At 46.7% G+C, this 22,032-nt stretch overlaps 1 protein-coding gene across 3 annotated transcripts in view; it reads left to right on the top strand.

Moving 5' to 3' along the window:
- The window catches only part of ENAH (ENAH actin regulator), a 681,857-nt gene that overhangs the window by 627,748 nt on the left and 32,077 nt on the right, over positions 1-22,032 (top strand). For all 3 annotated transcript variants that reach the window (XM_078647528.1, XM_078647526.1, XM_078647527.1), the window contains one exon: positions 7,219-7,276. In XM_078647528.1, the coding sequence (XP_078503654.1) occupies positions 7,219-7,276 (58 nt within the window). The remainder of the gene's footprint in view (positions 1-7,218; positions 7,277-22,032) is intronic.

Raw genomic sequence — 22,032 nt, 5'->3', positions numbered from 1 at the left:
GCTTGCACACTGGTTCTTTCCACCCAGACTTGACAGCCACAATTACAGCGCTCCTTTTATGGCTGCAGCAGAGGCATTACCTATTGCCAGTCTATCCCACCCAAACAGTTTTGTGGGAGAGGATGTGGTACCCCCTGTGGCCAATGTCAACATGCTGCTCAGTCTGCCACTTCCCTCCCCTACCCCCACGCTTAAGGGTAATGGCCACCCGGTGAGAGGCATAATCCACTGCATCTATCTAGGCTGGCAGGCAATCACATCAGACAAGTGGATCCTCCAGCTTGTCACAAAGGCTACACTTTAAACTTAAATTCGTCCCCACTGCACCTTCCAACTTCTACCCACTGACTGACCATCTCATCATTTTGTTGCAGGAGATGCACCCCCTTTTGGCCAAAGTCTATTGAGAGGCTGCTAGTGCCAGAAGTAGGATGTGGTGGTTGTTCCCGCTACTTTCTGGTGCCCAAGAAGGACTGAGGTCTTCGGCCTATCCTAGATCAGTGTTCTCCCAATTTCTTCCTCCAAAAGGAGAAATTCATAAAGCTCACCCTGGCCCAGGTCTTGTCTGCCCTTAACCCTGATAACTGGATGGTGGTGTTTGGCCTGAAGGAGGCCTATTCCCATCGTGTTGGCCATAGGTTGGCCCATCAACACTACCTGTGGATTGTGTTGGGAGTAGACCATATACAATTTGCTGTCCTCCCCTTTGGTCTCACCTGCACCTCTTGTGTGTTTACGAAAGTGATGGTGGTGGCGGCAGTGCATCTTCGTAAGTTAGGGTGCCAGTCTTTTGCATACTGTCAACTACCATATCAAAAACAATGGGAGAGTAATGTTTTCTCCACAAGAGTGGAGGGAGGTACTCCTGGTCCCCTAGACCAATTATAAATAAACAAAACGGAGGAGTATCACCACAGGACCGGGAGGTGGCCCTACTGGAGATGGGGAAATTTATGAAGACTCAAGGAGATTTGTTCCTTGTTTTAATAAACCCCTCACTCACCAACCTGGTTGGGGACATGCTTCATCATCGGGGCCCACCCGGATTGCCGAGTGCCGTCCGGGTGTGCTGCGACACCTGAATTACAGTGGAGCTGGTTATTTTTTTTGGGTGTGTGGAGGGGTAAAAGAAACAGAAAAAAGATCCTCGAGGAGTCGGCGGGCAGCCTCTAGGCACAACTACCCTGTCCTTTCCAGGTCGCAACAGATTCTGGACTGCGCTCTGTCCCCGATTTCCGATTTCCGATGATGATGATGATGATGATGATGAAGCATGTCACCAACCAGGTTGGTGAGTGAGGGGTTTATTAAAACCAGGAATAATTCTCCTTGAGTCTTCATAAATTTCCCCATCTCCAGTAGGGCCACCTCCCGGTCCTGTGGTGATACTCCTCCGTTTTGTTTATTTATACGGTCAACTACCTCCAGAACACGGCGGACCTCCTGTCTTCTTTGGGGCTCACTATCAACAATAACTAAGTCACACCTGACTCCTCTGATACTTAATTTCGCTGGGGCCATTCTTGACATTGTTCAGTTTTGTGCTGAGAGTGCAGGACATTCGGACTGTGATACAGATCTCTCGGCCTCGGTCCTGGATTTCAGAGTGGTAGACTCTGAGCCTTCTGGGTCTGGTGGCCACGTGCATCCCACTGGTCGAGCACGCCAGGTGGCATAAGTGGGCTCTGCAGAGTGATTTGAAGTCCCAAGAGGAAGAGGGTCTCCATCATGGAGGAGGGGCTCCATCGTTTGGATCCTAAGAGAGCGCTCAGCGTCCACATCGATTACCCAAAAGACCACCGGGTGGACTATCAGCTCTTTGTAGGGCTCCCCGGAGTGAAAAAAGGTAAGGCTGTCCAGAAGGGTAACCTCTCTCTCTGGGTTGTGCCCTGTATGTTGCGCATTGGCGGAGAAGCAGCCAATACCCTATACCTCAAGCAGCGTTCCTGTTATCTGGACAGCCAAGTCTGCTGAGAAGGGCTCTTTGCCCACTCAGTCCTGCAGGACTTTCTGCTTTGAGTCTATCTACATTCTTCTTCCCTTTGGTAGGGAGCGTGGCTCAGTGGTTAGAGGCGGCAGACCCGGAAGCTGAGATCGACCGTGGACCAGGGTTCGTTTCCCCGCCTCGGCAGGTCTCGGGCTCAAAAATTCCACGGACTCGACAATTCTCGCTCTGGTGCCTACTCAACCCACGGGGTCACACTCTGCGACTCTGGGCAATAGCTTGCTTAATCTCCACTACGGCCCCACGCGGCGGGATGCCTGGCTTTCACCTTGTGGACACCCTGCCGGGGTTTCTCACAGGGGAATACCAGGACGGGTTCCCTAAGCAAGCGCCGGGACGCTCACGGGCAGCCGTGCGCTCTACAAATCCAGCACATTTACATTTACATTTACATTACTGCTTTGGTATCCATGCAAAGGACCTGGTACATGCTACTCGTAGTGTCTATCAAAAGAATAAATTACTTAGCTTTGGTAACACTCTTGCTGATGGAGACTGTTACTGATTCCTCACTGACCCGCTCATCTTCCCCTTTGTGATTGGACTCTATCCATTAATAAGATTTCAAGTATAGGAATCTGCACACTGCTCTACGGATTTACTTTTGGGGCCTCACGCCTGGAGGCATGGACCGTCTTGAAAGCAACTGATGTCAGTGTAACTGTATAGGCCCTACACATCATTTCCAGAGCAGAACGGTGACAGTGCGGAGCCAGACAGTTCCATCTTCCTGTGTGCTGATACTTCTATTTTCTGAGCTAACATCCTTGTTTAAGTTGTCAGTAGTTTTCAGATTTTGGAAGGGCTAGACACATTTTTAGGTCGAAGCACGACCTGCATTCAATGCGTAAGCATTCATTGCAGTCAGCTTCGACAACTATTGTGACCAGTATTTGGGAATGTGGACAGCAGTGTGCCACGCGCTTTCCCATTGTCAGTTTTCACCGCGGGAGCGAGCGCGCTTGCGCAGACGCACACACAGCCCCTGCTTTCGCCTGGCTTGCATGCAAACATGGCGCGCACACAGCCAGGCCCCATCCCCTGCATGCACAGGCGCACACAGGCGCGCACACGCACACGCACACACACGCACACACATGCAGGCACACAGCCCCCCCCCCCCCCCTTACCTCACCGGAGTCGGACTCGGGCTCGCACCATCTGCCAAGGGAGCCCCGCAGAGCACTCGAGCTCCTCTGCCACTCTACCAAGAAGCGGAGCTCTCCCCATAGGCATGGGGGCCCCCGCAGTCTCCCCGCTGGTCTTCACCCGGGCCCCCTCCTGGGACCCGGGACTTCATGCGGCACTTCGCTTCTCCGGGCTCGCGCTCGTCCAAACGAAACAAAACTGAAGAGTAGCGCGCATGCGCAGGCAGCCCCCGCCCTCCCACTGCTCACAGGCCGGCAAAGAGCTGATGGCAGCGCAGGACTGGTGATTTTAGTGTAATTGTGTGCTTATGTCATTAATTTCGGGGCCCGCTGCTAAAGATGGATTAGCTTTCACTCTCCTGGCAGTCTGTCGCTATCTAAGTAAGCACGCGTTCTAGTTGTTAAATGGCATGGCCATGATTTACGGCCCGAGCAACTTAAAGCCTCTGTATGAAAATTGTACTTTTCAGCACTCGCGTTTCTCGCTGTCTCACGCTGTCTCACCCGCAGCTGTTAGTAGAACGGTGAGAACCAAACCCAAAGAGCGGCGAAATTGCGCCAACAATCTCTGCTCTTAGCCAGTGAGATACAAAGGGGCGTGTCCCGTGTGGGTATACCTGACAATGTGTAGTGTCAACTGTTTCTCCGCAACTTTGAATTTTTCTGGCTGCATGCCCTCATCTGTTCTTTCATTCTGTTTTAGATTCCATACGCTTCTCGTGCCGCACTTATGAGAAAACTGGGCAATGGCATGTCGACTCGTTTTTAAGTGCAGGTCAAGCCACCCTTGGGGCTGGCATTGTCACGCGGATCCAGTGGATGAAACCCTCTCACTTTTTAAGTGTGGTCTCTGCTTATGACATCAAAGCTGTCAGATGACCCCGTGTCACGAACGCCCTTGGGCCTGTCCTGGCTTTTCAAACAGCGCCGCTTTGGATTCTGGGGCTTGTAGTCTCACTGCCCCCATTAAAGGTGTGATTTTACAAGACAAAGCTTGCGAGTGCCGTAGATTAAAAATACATGCAGTGAGAAGGTGGATCTCAAGATATGTGGCCAGCTGACGTCTTTGGTGTTTAGTCTTTTAATAGTGTGTTTATTATAACGCACTGCTGGTAAGTGGTGTCGCTCCCACAGACCCCCGGAGCTCGAGGGAGGATCCCACCAGCGCGTTTCCTGTCAGAGGCTGCGGCCTGCATGGGAAGCAGGGGACAATGGGAATGGAGGAGCTTATTTCCAGTGAAATCAGTTGTCCAGACAGCTGGAGCTGGTTATTTGAGGAGTTTAATTCGGAGCCGGCTGACTAGTGAGTCGAAGGGCCTGGAAGGCGACAGAAGTAGCTGGCGCGCGCTGGGGTCCGCCGCCAGGAAGGCCTGGTATGGGCCGGGGTCTGCTGGCAGGAATGAGGCGAATGATTGCATCTCGCTAGGCTGCAGATGGGAATGATTTCACCCGCATGCTAGGTGCCTGAAATATGTACAGGCGCGAGGCCTGCAGCCCCGCACCACTGGCTCTCGAAGGACCCGGTATGTCGGAGCCGTGAAATACTGCAGCAGCAGCCCCCAGGGGGCAAAAACAGATAGCTGCTACTTCATAAACTACGTAGAGGAAAACATTCCACGCCGTGGTCTGCGTGAGGAATTCGTTCATTTAGAGGTGCACGTGGTTATCATCCACAGCTCCAGTTTAATGAGCAGAACATGCACTCACGGTTCAATATCATTAAATTCAGTGACAGAAACCCAAACATAACAATGGATTTACATGTATGCAAACTCGCCATTTGTAAACATGCCTCCCTCCGGTGCTTTCTGGGTGTAATATAATTTTCATATTTCAATTGTCTCACACCTTGTTCAACTGTGTAACTTCTGTCAAAGTCTTCTCGTTATATTCGCTATATTAAACGTTCTTGGTGACGTCTCCGTGCATGGATTGCCCGAGTGTTTGTTCATCCTATAGATATACATGGTGATTGCATATGTCGTGCAAACCGACATGTGTATCACTCATCGCCACCACAACATCACTCAGCGCCACCACAGCATCAATCTGTGCAACCATTCAACAACAAGTTCAAATATGTTCTCTCAATGTTTCAAGCTTTATTACAAATGTCACATAAAGATATTAATATTTCACTTCTGTTATTGGATTTTCGTCACAATAAAATACACTTAACATAATCTTCACAAAAGTTATTTACAAAAGTTTAAGCTATTGCCATTATAAATTACAATAACTTTTATTTAAGTATTAATTATTTAAAAAAAATAAAAGCCATTGTTATTTGTAATATCAATACATCTAAGTCACGTAAATGCAACACATATTGCATTAGAAATACTATAGTTGTCACATTTGCGAAAGTTAAAACTATTGGAATTGTAAATGACAAAGCTATTAATTTAGCTATTTTCAAAACCAACACATAAATACAAAATTTGTCATTTACAATACCAATAGCTCTAACTTTCCTAATGCAAGACCTATTGCATTGCAAATGCTTGTTCCATTTGTAGTTGTCATGCTGCAGTGGGAACCTAAACTGGTTTTGACATCTTTGAGCTATTCATTTGAGCCACTTCATAGTTGCCAATTGAGGCTTTTAATGTTTAAAACCGTTCTCCTAGTTGCGCTTACATCAGTGAGGCCGGTCAGTGATTTGCAAGTGCGGAGTGCATTCCCTCCCTTTTTCCCCCGGCAAGGTAGTTCTTAGAACCACTTTGCTGCTCAATCTAATGACCTCTCTGCATCTGGATTAGTAGCCTGTCACTTTTTTTTACCCCCTGCAGCACCCACATCCCACCAAGGAGGTGGAGAGATTACACATGCTAGATCCAAAAAGGGCAGTTTTTATATTGACCATACCAAAAATTCTATGGCCGATTATGAGCTGTTTGTAGGGCCCTCGGTAACAAGAATGGATTTTGAGATGGATCGTCTTATGCATTAAAATGTGTTGCGCTCTACTACGTAAAGAACCATCTAAGGGCATCTAGGCCCATTTCACAAGGGCCAAGTCCACCACTGTATTAGCGATGGGATTTCTGGTGGTCGAAATGTGTAAAGCGGCAACATGTGTATCCCTTCATAGTTTTGCTAAGGACTCCTGCTTAGATTCAGAAGTTCAATAGGCCATTTTGCTCGTTCTCTCCTCCAGGACTTTCTCTGTTTCTGGACGGTACTCCATCTACTAGAAACAGATTCCTCACCGATCCCTCCCACATCCCAGTCTTGAAGGATGATCATAAAAATGCCAGGTTAATAATGTACCATTTCGATTAGATGCAGTGCACCTTAACAGGATCGTCCTTCAGCCTCATTGCCGTAGAAAATAATATAGATGGTAACTGAAATCAGGGTGCTGTGGAGGCTATTTTAAGGTTCCAGTGATGTTGCAGTGGCGGTTCTGGTGCCAGTATGGCACCAGTGCCCTAGCCTTCTTGCAAGTGCTGTGGAAATATTTCTGGATCCAGTTTGGCACCTTGGATATTCAAAAGGTGAGAAATCTGCAGGTAGATTGAGGGATAGGTAGAATTTTGATTGTTTCAAGTTATTAAAAACCATCACAATATAAAAACCACAGTAAAAATAAAATACATAGCGTGATCATTCAATAAATAAAACAGCATGCTATTCTGTTAGGGACCAGAAGCTTTTTTTTTTTTTGGGAACCAGGTCCATGGTTCTGGATAATTCCAAATATTTTGGTTACTCCTGACCCGTCCTTGTCCTGAAATCAAGATGTGAAACCAAGAATGCACAATCTAAGTGTAAAAAAAGGTGCTTCCAATTCGTGATCACAGTGACAAATTAACAAACACAGAACACGAGTGTTGTAGATATGAACGGAATGATGCACAGGTTTTTGTCTTGGTTACAACACAAGTGAAGCGCAATTAGTTCTTAAATGATTAAACTTTATTTAAACATACAGATACCAGCCATGGTCAGTATTGGTGCTGGTCATGGTGCAACACATCCAATTTAATATTAGTTAAATAGTATTAGTGCTCTAACTTTTGCAAGTAACCCTTGCTCATCTAATATTCTTGTCAATTGCAGGATATTTTAGAAGAAATGAGAAAAGAGTTAACAAAACTTAAAGAAGAACTAATTGATGGTAAGTATAGGTTTATAAATAAATAAATATTTGGGATTTGGTCTGTGGGCTTAAAGGCAAATGTCTGTCTCATATCATTGAGTTTCATAAAAATGACTTTAGTACTTTTTTGTATTTTCCAGTTTAATTTTGTTTCAGTCAATGAGAGCAAACCTATGAAATAAACGCTTAGTTGCAATTTCTCTGAACAGACTTGATATAAATCCATCTGTTTCATTTATTGATGTAGACTTCATTGTACAATAGTTCCTTCAAAAAATTGATTTTTTTTTGTTTTAAACAATGAAATCAGATTGTACCATTTTAGAATGTTTGCTGCACTAATATGCTGTCGTGAGTTACTTGCATCCAACTTGAAGTAGAATCTTAGGAACATTTTAACAAAAGCTGAGGCACCTGCGCATACTCTGAACTCACCTGCATTCCTTTAGTGTCACATTTTTCCTCTGCTCTGTGATTGTCCTGTGCTGTTAATAAGTTTTCAATTGAATTGTAAAAACAAAAACTGATTGAATGTTCAAGTGCCTCTGAAATCTGATTCAGGTGTGCCTGATTTCGTGATGGACCCTTCTAACCCCACTGTTAACTCTGAAGGATTTGTGTTTATTACGTGTTCTCACCCCTCACCGGACTAAAGTGCTGGCCGACCAGCTGGTTATATCTTCTACAGAGGTGGAAGTGATTGCATTAAGAGCCCTCAGATTTTCCTCAAGTGGGCAAAAATCAGGTCGGGAGGGTTTGGTGGCATGGTCAGAGTGTTAGTAAACTCAGTGAGATGAAAAGATAATATCATTCAAGAGGCCATTCAGAAAAAAAGCTAAAGATTAGAGACCAACCAGCTTTTGTTTTCCCAGATCTACTCCTATCTATGTAACCTATAAAAAAGGCCCTGTTAACGAAGTAGAATATGATAAGGCAGCTCACAGTAGAACACAAAGGAGAAAAATGTGTTCTCAGGACTTTCCTAGATAGTCTGAGCCCTAACAGGGGATAACGTTCTAGTGATGGCTTTTGGTGGGGCGGGGGGGTTTGAGCGCTGCAAGGGGTGTAAGTTGTCTGGTTGCTGTAGGGCTTGTAGATGCTTCTAAAGGAGGGATCTTTCTTCAGTGATGTGATGCAAACGTTACACTTGATTTCTGTTTTTGTTCCCTCCCTCCTTAACGGCTCTCGGTGGCCACTGTGTTCCATTTTCTTACTGAGAGTTGTTTAGTGGTATTAGGTAGATTCGATTCTCTTTTGATGTTCGAAATTAGCTCCACCTGCTCTTCAGGGTTGTAGGTATGAAAATTGTGTTCCTGACATCACTTAATAAACTTAAATAAAACTACATTTTCATTCTTAGAAAATTCTCAATTAACTATACTAACAACATCAAGCAACGGAATTTTCTAGAAACTGAGATTACAAACCGAAGGAAGCTGAGAATTTTGACAATGGGCTAATACTGCTAAAATCTCTAGCCACACAGAAGCAATAACTCTCCCTCAATTACCCCCCATCCATCCACCCACACATTCTTGAGCGTCCAGATGGAGTAAATCTCAACAACATTTACATTAATTGTCTAGCAGTTAAAAAAATAATTTTAGACCTAATTTACTCCTGTTCAGATGTGATGCTGCAAACATTCTGTACATACATGTGGACCAGCTGGTTCAAAAAGTGCATGTCATGTGCTCCCATGAAACCAATACTGTGCAAAAGCCAGGAAGGTAGCAAAAGAGCACAAAACTAGAATTCAGAGCCATCCTGGATTTGAAAGTACTAAACATGGGTGAAAGAGAAAAAAGACAGGATGTTGGCTCTGTATCCACTACTGCAGTCCCTGAACACCGGCGACTGTACGTTTTGCACAGACGATCATATACATTTATAGAATGAAGCATTGCCACAAGGAATGTTGTGGTGCTGATGCTTGCATCTGTCCCCAAGGAAAAATGACTTTGGTAGCAGAGAAAAACTTAAGAATTAGATTACAAACTGAGGGAGAAAGCTGAATCAAGTGCTTTGTGGCAATACAAGAGAGAGGGAGGCTTAGGTAAAGACTACCTGTTTTAGGAATGAAGAACAGGTTGCTAGCAAAAATTCTGTGCTTGCATGCACCTATATCCCCATCATCAAACACTGGAAGTTATTGAAATTTATTGTCCGTTACTACTGATTTCGGTCCAGGTTTCTTCTCAAATCAACCCCGCAAGTGGTGAATGCATGGTGGTGGTAATTGTCCACTGAAGGAAAAGTTGTTTTTTTTATCATTGCCTGGACAATTGGCTTCTATATGCCAGATCATACTAGAAAGTTACTGACATCCCAACAAAATTACATTACAATAGTCAATGCGAGAATGGATTATTGCATTAGATCATATAGAAATATTCTACACAGGACTTTGAGATGGAAAAGCAAAACAGCTGGCAAACGGGCATCAATAAACAAATCATAGTCAATTAGAACTCCTTATATTGCTGTCTGATCATCAGCTTCTTAAATGTCACTGTGCCGTCCTTGATGGCGACTGGCTGTGAAAACTTCAGATATTTACAAAGCGGTTGAGATGGTTACCCTTCTTGATTTTTCTACTATCAACCCAGATAGTTCTTGATACCCCTTTTAATCCATAAACCACAGACTCCACTTGTACTTTAAATCTAAGATGAGACTAATTCAAAGTTAAGTGGTAGGTAAGTGGTTGATTAGAAGGGTTACCCTTTGAAAGATCAGATCTAATATTAATAAAATTAGTGTAAAACCTGAGTAAACATAATAAAATGCCTAGCATTTGTCAGTGCTTAATTTTCTAACTTTTATTCGCTCTTAACATTAGACACATATTGCTCCTGAATGAGGAATAGTTACTTTTTAACTTCAAAAAAGGTCCAACTTCTGGAAGTCAACATTAAGCTCACTGTTGTGGTGTCAAAGCTAAGTCTTTAGCTCTGCTGCTCCACCATCCCGACTTGATATGCACGTCATAATCCCAAATATAGACCATTTTATATCTCTTCTCTAGATATCTTTTAGCCATCTGTTGTCAAAGAACTATTGTATTTGCCTTTAGAATATCCCCAGGCACAGACTGCTTCCGTAATATTTGAAGGGCGTTGCTCCTGCGTGCTGGTAGTATCATTCGGGTCAGTGCGGACTTTAATCCACCCCAGAAGGAACGATGGAGCCACATGTAAGCTCCACTCCAACCCGTCTATGTCCGTTCTTTTCTTTACGCTCCTCCGTACTTTGATCTGGAGCTCACTTCCAACTTTTTCCTTATTAGTTGACTAGTTTTTCCTTACAAAATTATTTTTCCCAGGGAACAAGGTCTCCTCTTAAAACTACAGAACTTAATCCTTTTAGGCACGGTTGTAAGCAAATTTCTGTGACTGATTCCTTTGAGGTCGGCCTCCGCTCTTTCGGTTCAGCGCACAATTCGAAGTCTTGCAAAGTATGCCTTTATGAATCCGAAGGCAATCCCGTAAAGTGAAGCTGTATGTGCGGAACACTGAAGGAAGTTTTGTAAGTCTTGTCCAACGAAGTCAGAAGTGGACCCATTCCCAGTCACAAGGCCATTCCAGTGAGAGGGCCTAGTCAGTCTTCTGAATAGGATTTGCCCTAGCCCTGCCACTGTCAATCTAATGTCCAGAGGATGTCCGGGGTCCTCGTTTTCTTGCTTCGTCACTCCACAGAGGAACCAATCCTGCAACTGATTCCTAAGCACCCAGAGTTTCCAAATCAATTTATGAGGTTGCATCCTCAATGCTCTGTGACTACTGAACCTGCCTCAGGTTCCACTCCAGGACTAGAGCGGACTACCAATTTGGCACCCAATTCCGCACCGGTCTCTTTGGAGCAAACACAAGCTCCAACTATGCCAGATGAAGACCCTGTTGCTATCGTCCTCTCTGACTCCAAGCTGATTTCATCTTAGCCCTGATAAGGCCCCGTCCTGAAGCGGTACGGACACACCAGCCCCAGTCCAGTCCGACTCAGTAGAACTATGCCTTTTCTTTGGAGCTGCACCCCAGTGCTCCAACAACTTTTTGGTTCTAACTCGAATTAGAGGCGACAATCCTTGGTAGAAGCCAGTGCTATGATGACAATTTATGAATAGACTTGCCAGTGGGTTGGACATGGCCCAGGACACTGGGTTGTGTTCTCCCCTGTCTCTTCAATGGAAGAGTGCCTCCTTTGCCATGGTAGTAAAACTAATGTACTGGTAGAAGTTTTGCAACCTGGACAAACGTCATCTGAACTTTTCCCTTCATTTATTGAAGGCCGGACATGACAACCTGACTGGTATCTGGTTGAAGCCTTGTTCCTTTCCACCAATTAACATGCATGTTGCTATATGCCGCAGTCTGGTACCAGACAACCCTGACTTTTTGGGACCGCACCCTATGCCCGAAAAGTTGGTGGTTCAGGCTACCACCAGTAGGGTGAACGCAAATTAATTCCCTATGACTTCCCCAGACAGAGTAAAAATGTATCCAAGCTCTTAGGAAGACTATTTTTATTCATCGGCCAGTGTAGCTGTTTACTGGGGAGATATACCCATGCTTTGAGGACATGGTTAAGATCTAGCTGGCAGCCCTCAAAAAGAATATTGGACCAATCTTGCTCTAACCACCCGGAATGGTCAGAATGGCACAAACGACGCTATCTGTTCTGGACAGGACACTACCGACTGCTTTGGCATAGCAGTTGGTATTAGTGTGACACTTCGACAGCATGCTTGGATGAGATTCACAGGCTTCTTGGGAGATGTGCAAGCCTGTCTGAGGAACATGCCAAACGATGGATCAGACTGGTTCGGTGAAGTCACTTCAGCATTAAAGACTTTTAGAGAAAGTTTGACCACAGCACTTTCCCTAGGTCTCTCTACCCCTTCGAGATCTCTCTGCCCCTTCGAGATCTCTCTGCCCCTTTGAGATCTCTCTGCCCCTTTGAGATCTCTCTGCCCCTTTGAGATCTCTCCCTTTGAGACAGAATCCTAACAAGTTTCGGCCTCATCGAGGTAACTGCAGAGGATTGGCGTACTGTTAATTCCCACCGCTGCGGCAACAACCCCCACTGAGGGCGAGCTATCAAGCAGACTACATCCAGGCCACCAGGTGCAATAAACTTCCCAGTCCTCTGCCATTTCTACAACAAACCACCAGATCACTTTAGTTTGCCCCTAGTGGCACACAGCCACACTGAGAAGCAGGGTCCAATATTTCTCCTAACGGTGACAAATTACAAGATCTGACAGGTTGACTCTTCAGAACGTCCAACAAGGCTGTACCATTCCATTCCTCTTTTATTCACCGCATCTTCCACTCACATCAGACCAGCTTTCAGATGAGCAGCAGTTCATTTTGCTCCAAGAAGTGTAGTTTCTATTGGCCAAAGGAGCCAGAAAATGGCTGTTAATCCCTTTATTTCCTCATGCCATAGAATTGAAAACCTTTATCCTATTTTAGATCTCTGCCTTCTTGTGGAAGGAAAAATTGAAAAGTTTGACACTGGCCTAGGTTCTTTGTGCCTTGTATCTAGGCGACTGGATGTTGGCTTTGGGCATGCAAGTCTCCTACATTCATATACCAGTCCTGCAGTCCCACAGAAGCTGGGCCAGCAGCATTTTAGATTTGTGCTGTGATGGCGGAAGTCTGAGCACAATTTAAAGGTTGGAAATTCCAGTTTTTCCATACCTCGATGACTGACTGTTGAAGGTGAGCTTACAACAGTCATAGACCACCTTCAGGTGACAGCAAATCTCCAGACTTCATTGAGGTATACTTTCAGCGATCCAAAGTCGCACCTGACTTCAGAGGCTTATTTTCATTGTTGCCTTCCTGGATACGGTACAGTTTTGAGTCTTCCCTCCAATACAGGACGTTTGGGCTATGATCCAATAGTTCGGCTTCTGTCCTAGGTTTCAGTAAGAGTGGTTCTGAGACTCCTGGACCTCTTTGCATCTTGCGCATCAACTAAGCCAGAGAGAATATGCAGGCTCTCACATAGAACTGAAAGTTTCAGTGGGCCCAGCACGAGGGGAACTGGTTTGATTCTATCCAGGTCCCGGAAAAGACTGCAAAATAACTGCAATTCTGGCTCATGCACAGTTGGACTGGCAACAGGCCCCTTTCCCTGCCTACATCTGATGGTGGTGATGGATGCATTACTGTTGGGAATGGGAGGTCTTCTAGGAGAGCTGGCGATCAATAGACTGGTCTCTGGCGGAAGGCCAACCTCTATATCAGAGTTGCAAGCCCTTCCTATCATCAATCCAAGTGATGCCTGGTCAGGTTCAACACCGCCACCGCTCTGTGGTACTGCAACAAGCAGGATGGGTGGAATCTTCGATTCAGTGCCACGAGGCACTTCGTTTCTGGAGCTGGCTGGAACACCAGGGCACTTTCCTGGTAATTAGCCACCTGTTGGGATCTTTGGACTTCAGGTCAGATGAACTGCTGGCGGTGTCTGGTGGATCAAGAATGGCAGCTACACCCTGTGGTGGCACAAGGCATCTTCCAGCAATGGAGAGCTATAGGAACCTGGCCCTTTATATGGTATACCAGAAAGAGGTGTTCTGTGCAGTCTCCAGGCAAACCCCAGAAGAATTACATTGGAACAAATGCCACCCCAAATATTCTGTTTTGTTGTAGTGTGGGCGAGCAGTTAAGCATATCGAAGGGTAGTGCTAAGCCTTTTTAACACAAAGGCAGTAAGTGAGACCAAACTCAATGAAGACATCGAACACCAATTTATAATAATAACATACTTTTTATTTAAAATAAGATTATATGGATAGTTGGAATCGGGTAAGTACTTTTCGAGTTACGAATTTTTAGTTTTCAAAACTGGGGACAGTGCATTTTCTTGATCAGTGATGTTGTCCTATGGAGGAAAAACATGTTACATTCTGGCACTTGTCAGTGACTCACGGGGCTGCTCTCCTTGACTTATGGTGAGTATGGGCCATGGTCCAAGGCCACACCAACGGATCACCTCCGGAAGCTCCGAGGTGTCCATGTGCAGAGGTGTCACGGTATCTGGTGTCACATTCACTTCAATGGGAGAACAGTCCGGTTACAAAGAGGCTGCAAGCTGGAATGGAGATGGGGAGGGCCAGTCCAGGAGACTATACAGGGGGCCTCGATCTTTGAGATACTCTGGCATGTGGGGACTCAGTCGGTCCACTTGTCAACGGGCTCTGGGATTCGTGTGCAATGGTATTTTGAAGTCTGATTCCGGTGCATGAGTCTCACGCATTTGGAGTGGGCCTGCAGAGAGGCTGCAGGCGGCGACGAAGTCCAACTTGGGCATACCTAAGCATGAGCTTTGCTCTTAGGGGTCTGGGGACCCCGTTGGTACCATCACCTCCCTTGGACTTGGGTTTGGAGTGCAGGTGCATAGGTGCTTTGAAGCATTTGGTGGTAGCGATCACAGGCTCACCTCTGTCTTTATTTTGCAGAAGAGGGGAAAACAGGAGAGCTGGGCCACTCAGTAAGTTGGTCTCACTGTTCCTTAAGTTCCTCGGCATGCAGGTCGGTCTTTGTTGGCGTCCTGTCTGGGCACAACAAGCCTTTGCTGCTGCAAGGGGTCCGGTCCCATGAGGTTTTGTCCTATGTGATTCCGGCTGGACCTGATGTCCTCCCACTCGGGTGGGGGAAAGTGGGCCGACAGATTGGACCTTCAGGGGCATAGGGTCCTCTTTCTGGGGAGCTGCTTCTTAGGGCTGGCCGGGGAGTGCCAACTCTGTGGACCGCACCTTGCGTCTTTGGTGCCTGTAACTGCAGGAGAGTAGCTCCTCTACTCCAAGGGATTTTCTTCAGGCAATTAGCGAAGCACTGGCAGCCCTCCGGGTTTTTTCATGACTGCGCAGCAGCAGGACGAGTCAGCTTCTTTCAGGATTGTTGGGGGTAGCAGTCAGCGTGGAAGGGTTGGTGCAAAGTCTGTTGCTCCTTGGTTCTTGTGACCGGAATCTTCTTGTCCTCTCCTTCTCTTGATCCATCAGAATCTAAAGTCTTGGTATCGGGTTGGAGGGGTCCCCTAAATACTCAAGTTAGGGGCTTTAGGAGAGTGAAGGGTAGTAGCAACTGGGTTACTTACCCTGCGGTCAGTACACTCCTTAGATGACCACTTCCTGTGGGGAGTGTGCATCACCCTGTCCCAGATTTCCTAATTCCACCACACATAATATAGTGGAATGCCCCTGGCTTGGAATGCTAGTTTACTAGCCTTTCCTGGGGGAGGCGGTGATAACCTCTTTCCCAAAGAAAGGGGGGAACAGCCTTCCCCACAACGTTTTACCACAAGATGCAATTACGATGCATTTCTTACATCGGAATTACTTTTCCCACGTTAGTCTTTCACGCAAGTCTTTACAAAGGATAACCGTTTGTATTTGTGACTATGCGGTAAGTAGTTTATACATGTTACGGGTAATTTAAAAGGGATTGGCTTGGGGGTTTCCCCCAAAAAATAAACTGACATAAATGTAATTTAAAAAATATATATGTATTTAGTTTACGATAGTGTTATAAGATTTATTGTACCATTTTTGAACAGTAAGTGGCAGTGTTAGACTGTGACAGGATTTTTCTATAACTGGAAGCATGGTAAAGTGTGTGGCAGTGGATTGCGTGGTAAGGGCATTACCGATGTGTGTGAATGTGTGGTCTGAGTTTTAAAATCTGCTTTGTAATAACATTTGTGGTAAAGTAATGCGTGGTAATGTCATACTACCCAGAGAGCGTGTTTTTTCTGTCCTGTGAGCCCTGCTCTCACCTCCTAGGGAGTTAGAAACTTGTCTGTGGAAGCAGGCAGGACTAGACCAGGCAGCTAGTACACTAGAGGGCTGGTAGGTTTCAGGGGGTACATATATTAATAAATCCATCACTAGAATCAGTGTGGGTTTAGGAATATGAGGTGTTTCATACCACACCATGTTTCAGTGCAGCCATTATGTAGCTGTAGAACTTGTTTTGAACAGTTCCCAGTATATACCTTAAGATGGCTTCCCTGCTCACTTGCAGTGTCTAGTAATACATCTAGACATCAGTGGCCTATCTGCTCATGCATGTATGCCCTCATATAAAATATAATGCACTCTGCCTTAACGGCTCAAAGCCTACTGTATGGGTGACTTACATATATTAGATGCCGTGACTTTGGCATCACACACAGGAGTGTCATGTCATGTTTTGCAGCATGAATCTTTCTGGATTCACTATGCTGTGCATTATTCCGTCGTCTAGTGGTTGGGTCCGGAATCGTAGTATTTCTTTTTCTTTTTTTGTTCTTAGCCCAGGTGGGCGTCGACGTCCCACCATTTAGTGTCCTCCCGTGATGTCTGTGTGCTTCCCTGAAGCTCCCACCTTTGGGCTCCATCTTCAGATTCTATTGCCCGCCATTGGGTCTGGATCGTGACCGAGAGGTTCCAGAGTTTTTGGAGAAAAAGGAGCAGATAAAGCAGAAAATCACCGAAAAAGTTGGAGAATACATCTCTCAATAAGAACACAAGATCAAGAACATGACTAAGAAGGAAAGGAAGATCGAAAACGTTGACGTCCAACAGAGAATGCGCATACAGGGGGGCCCCTGAGTGCGGGAATGGACAAAACACCGTTTAAATTTTGCCGTAATTGCCACCACAAGTACACGCAGAAGGACCAGCACCCGGTTTGCAACCTCTGTCTTCCGATCGACCAAGAAAACAAGGATTGCAACGCCTGCTCGGCGTTTACCCCAAAGACCCTGAGTAAGGGAAAGACCGAGGATAGCCAACTACAACATGCAGGCCAAGGTCAACCTCCGTCTCTCTGGGACTTGGGCCTCTCCAGTGAGGACAACATCGCCGAGGGACCAGAGGACTGCACTGTCGTAGAGACCGATATGAAGTCGACAGAGGAGGCAAGAGATGTCGACCCCTAAAACGCCGACAGACTCTCGAAAATCAGAGTCAAAGTCCTTGAAAGGAGCACTGGCGCCAAAACAATCGACGTTCGCAGCTGTATGTAAATGTAAATGTACAGGAATTTATATAGCGCAAATCACCGAGCGGTTTCTAAGCGCTTGCTTAGGGAACCCGTCCTGGTATTCCCCTGTGAGATAACCCTGGCAGGGTATCCGCAAGGTGAAAGCCAGGCATCCCACCGCGAGGGGCCGTTGTGGAGATTAAGCAAGCTATTGCCCAGAGTCGCAGAGTGTGAACCCGTGAATCGAGTAGGCACCGGAGCGAGAATTGTCGAGTCCATGGACATTTTAGGACTCAAGACCCCGCCGAGCCGGGAATTGAACCCTGGTCCCGGGCTGACCTCTGCTTCCAGGTCTGCCTCCTCTAACCAGTGAGCCACACTTCTCCAAGGACAAACAGCCCAGCGGATCCTGCAAAAAGCCAAGACAAACCTAGGTCGTCGAAGCACGTCCCCGAAAAGGCACTCTCGACGCTGAAGGAAAAAGACCCAAAGACGACTTCGACATCGAAGAGACCTGCCGAAACCCTAGACGCCGAAATGGAGAGGAAGAAGCGAAGGCTCGACGCCGAAATGGACAGTATCATCCAGAGAAAGAAGGATTTCGACGAACGGATGAAAAGATACACCATCCCTTCGAAGCCCACGACCATTGTCGAAGTTGAGGAGGAAGAGGAGTTTGATGCCGAAGAACCGCCGAAAACTCCAGAGCCCTCAGATCAGCAGGAGGAAGAGGGCGAGGAAGACCAACAAACAAGCTTGGGGTCGGCATTCTCGGTGGCGCAGTACCTCTATGCCGAAAGCCCAGAAAAGGCTGTAGAAACATATCCTTCGAGGCCTTCGCCGCCAGACAACATTGGATCTACAATATGGTCATCAAGAATGCGGCTGCAGCATATAGGGTGAAACTAGAGGAAGAGAAACCAAAAGCGTGCTCCCCCTCAAACCAAGAGCCAATTCCTGCCCATGCTCCCAAGTGTCCTGGACCAGGGTAGGGAAGCTTTCAAGGAGCCATCCTCCTGCAGATCTGTCACACCCAGGACAGAGAAAAAATACAAAGATTCCTCTAAGGACCCACCATACATCCGGGATCCGTCACGGCTGACTCAATCATTGCAGCAACAGCCAGAAAGAGGGCCAACATTCCCACGAACTCGGGGCCACCTCCAGACAAAGAAAGTAAGAGGATAGACCTCACAGCAAGAAAAATAGAGAGGCATGCAGCAATTCACTGGCGCATTGCTAACTCTAATGCCCTACTCAACAGGCATACGTGCCAACATTGGGAAGAGGTCGGACAACTACTCAAACACCTCCCTGAACAGTACCAACAGAGAGCAGCACACCTGGTGGAGGAAGGCAAGAACATGGCAAACTCCTGCCTCAAATCAGCCCTGGATGCGGCAGACACGTCCAGCAGGCTCATGATGATTGGAATTACAGAAAGGAGGCATGCCTGGCTGAGAATTTCAGGTTTCAAGCCAGAAGTCCAGAATAATATTCTAGACACACCCTTCAATGGGGAAACGCTGTTCGGAGCATCACTAGATGAAAAACTGACGCAGCTGAAGGAGGAGAATGAAATTGCAAGGTCCATGGGAGCGTTGCAGTTCAGAGGTATGAGAAGGGGCACGCCAACACGGAGACCAAACGGCAGAGGGGGAAACCAGCCGGGAACTTCACACCAGACATTCCAGCAAACATACCAAGGCAACAACCAAGCGCAGCAGGGTCACCAACAGCAAACCTGGGCGATCAAATGGACGAGGGCAAACAAGAAGAGGGGGCCAGCAACCCACCTAAAAGTGACTCCGCTGCACCGACCGTGCCCACCCACACAGCACATCTAGGGGAGGAGCACTTCAAAAGACCAAAAAAACAATTACACGCACTCAAATCGGAGATCAACGAACATGCAACACCAGTAGGAGGCAAACTAAAGCACTTCTTCCAGGAGTGGAAGAAAGTAACAGACAAATGGATACTGAACATCATACAGTTTGCATACTGTATAGAACTGGAAACGAAGCCACCAAACAGGAGACCAAAAAGTAAGGCGCAGTCTGCAAAAGAACTCTCGCTCCTCCTACAGGAAGCACAAGTACTCCTCCACAAGGCGGCAATAGAAACAGTACCGTTCAAAGAAACAAGGGAGTGTACTGAAACTACTTCCTCGTACCAAAGGTGGACAAAAGCTTAAGACCCATCCTAAACCATACGGTTCCTAAACCATTACATAAAGATTCAAAATGACATCCCTACAGGAGGTTAGTCCTCAGATAAGGGACGTCAAAGACGCCTACCTACACATTCCCATGAACAGACAACAGAAACATCTACTAAGATTTGCCATCAACAAAGTGCACTACCCGTTCACAGCCCTAGCCTTCGGATTAAATTCCGCACCAACGGTTTTCACAAAATGCCTCGCAGCCGTAGCAGCGCACCTACTAAGGAAAGAGATTCATGTATACCCCTACTTCGACGACTGACTAATAAAGGCAAGTTCCTACAAGCAATGCCAGCTACATGCACAGCGGGTCACACAGATGCTGACAGAACTGGGATTCTCAATACACTGGGGAAAATCCTCAATGAAACCAGAACAGGTGAAGATCTTCCTGGACGCACAGATCAACACCATTCAGAACAAGGTGTTCCCCAGCGACAAGAGAACACTTGCCCTGCTGAAGGAGACCCATCAATACCGGAAGGGGCAAGCTCTGACAGTGAGGACTGCAAGCACATCCTGCATTGACCTGGTCCCTAATATACTACTTCACATGAGACCATTCCAAGAATGGCTCCATAAACAATGGTCACAAGCTACAGGGAGTTGGGAAGATCTAGTGGTTGTAACACACGCAGTGCAAGAGGAGATAGCGTGGTGGAACAAAGACAACATAACCAGGGGGAAGCCTATAACATCACCAAACCCAACAGTGACTCATCCCAGAGGGGATGGGGAGCACACATGAACCAGCTCCAGGTGAGGGGTCTGTGGACTCGAGCAGATGCGATCAGACACATCAACTACCTGGAACTAAAGACAGTGTTCCTTGCCCTAAAAGCCTTCCAGAAACAACTGTACAGGCAGAGAGTGTTGATACAAACCGACAACACAACAACGATGTTCTACATCAAACTGGGAGGAACACAATCAGTAGCACTATCCAACCTAGCGCAGGAGATATGGAGATGGGCCATCCCACTAGAAATAGACCTCCTGGCAATACAGCTACCAGTAAAGGCAACGTGGAGGCACAGGCTCAGCAGAAAGACATCAGCATCCCACGAGTGGGAGCTCAATCCACAGGAAACGCAAAAGCTATTCAAGAAGTGGGAAACCCCAAAAATTGACCTATTTGCAACACACCAGAATGCAAAATGCCAATACTTTGCATACAGACAACCAGGGGAACAATCCCAGGGGAATGCCCTATGGATAAGCTGTCAAAGACATTTGCCTACGCTTTACCCCCGATACCACTGATAGTGCTCAGCAAATGCTGAACCAGCAACATGACACCGATTCTGGTAGCGACACAGTGGGCCAGACAGTCCTGGTTCTCACAAATAGTGGAGATGGCACAGGGCCCACGAAACAAGTTTGCTAAAAGAAGAGACTTGCTCTCCATGCAAAACGGGGAGGTGCTTCATCCAGAGCCGGAGAGCCTTTGCCTAGCAGCCTGGTTCCTGAAGATGTAGAGTTTGCACACCTAAAACTCCCAGAGAGCACACTGCGGGTGCTGCGGGAGGCAAGGAGGCCTACCAACACGGAGGTGCTATGTGGCAAAATGGAAACTATTCACACAATGGTGCATCAGGGAAAAGCTACACAAGAGAATCACCAAGTAATCAACAGTGCTAAAATATTTAACACAATTGCTTAAAACAAACCTAAGCTGTACCTCGCTGAGAGTACACCTAGCAGCGATAGCAGCCCACACAAGAGGGGAGCCTGGAAAAAGCTTCTTTACATCCCAGGTAGTAAAGAGATTCCTAGAAGGGGCTAAAAGGATCGCCCCCCCACCCCCCCAAAGAGGATGCCGCCGCACGCCGTCATAGAACCGTAATAGAATTTGTAACCGAGCCTATGAAAGCGCCCTTTGAACCCATCCACAAGGCCTCACTATAGATGCTCACAATGAAGACAGCCTTTCGAGTAGCAATCACCTCGCTACGCAGGGTAAGTGTACTACAAGCGCTAACACTACAAGAACCCTACATTCAAATACACAATGACAGGGTGGTAATGAGAACAGACCCACACTTTATGCCAAAGGTGGTGTCAAGGTTCCACATGAACCAAACAATACAGATACCAAGTTTCTTTCAGAAACAATCCACAAGCGTGGAGAAGGCACTGCACACTCTGGATGTTAGAAGGGCAGTAATGCATTACATTGAAAGAATTAAAGATCACAGGAAAACAAAACAGTTCTTGGTGTCCTTCGCAAGCAGTTTCCTGGGAAGACCAGGAAAAAAAGGCACCATTGCACGATGGATCGCACAAAGTATCCAATTCTGCCACAAGCAGGCAGATCAAGAACAACTAGGAGGGGGTACAAACCCACTCTACCAGGAAAAAAGGAGCAACAATACCCTTCATGGCAAACACACCCATCCAAGACATCTGCCTGGCGGCAACATGGACTTCGGTGCACACGTTCACCAAGCACTACTGCGTGGATATATAAATGAACAAGGAAGCACAAGTAGGACAAAAAGTGCTTCGACATATATTCGACCGCCAGCGTTCATCTTCCACCCAGCCGCCACAAACATCACAAGCCGCTACAA

Source organism: Lissotriton helveticus, chromosome 6 (genome assembly GCF_964261635.1).
Source record: "Lissotriton helveticus chromosome 6, aLisHel1.1, whole genome shotgun sequence".
In the NCBI taxonomy this organism is placed as follows: domain Eukaryota; kingdom Metazoa; phylum Chordata; class Amphibia; order Caudata; family Salamandridae; genus Lissotriton; species Lissotriton helveticus.
The sequence above is the reverse complement of the archived record's forward strand: the minus strand, read 5'-3'. Positions and strand labels throughout refer to the sequence as shown.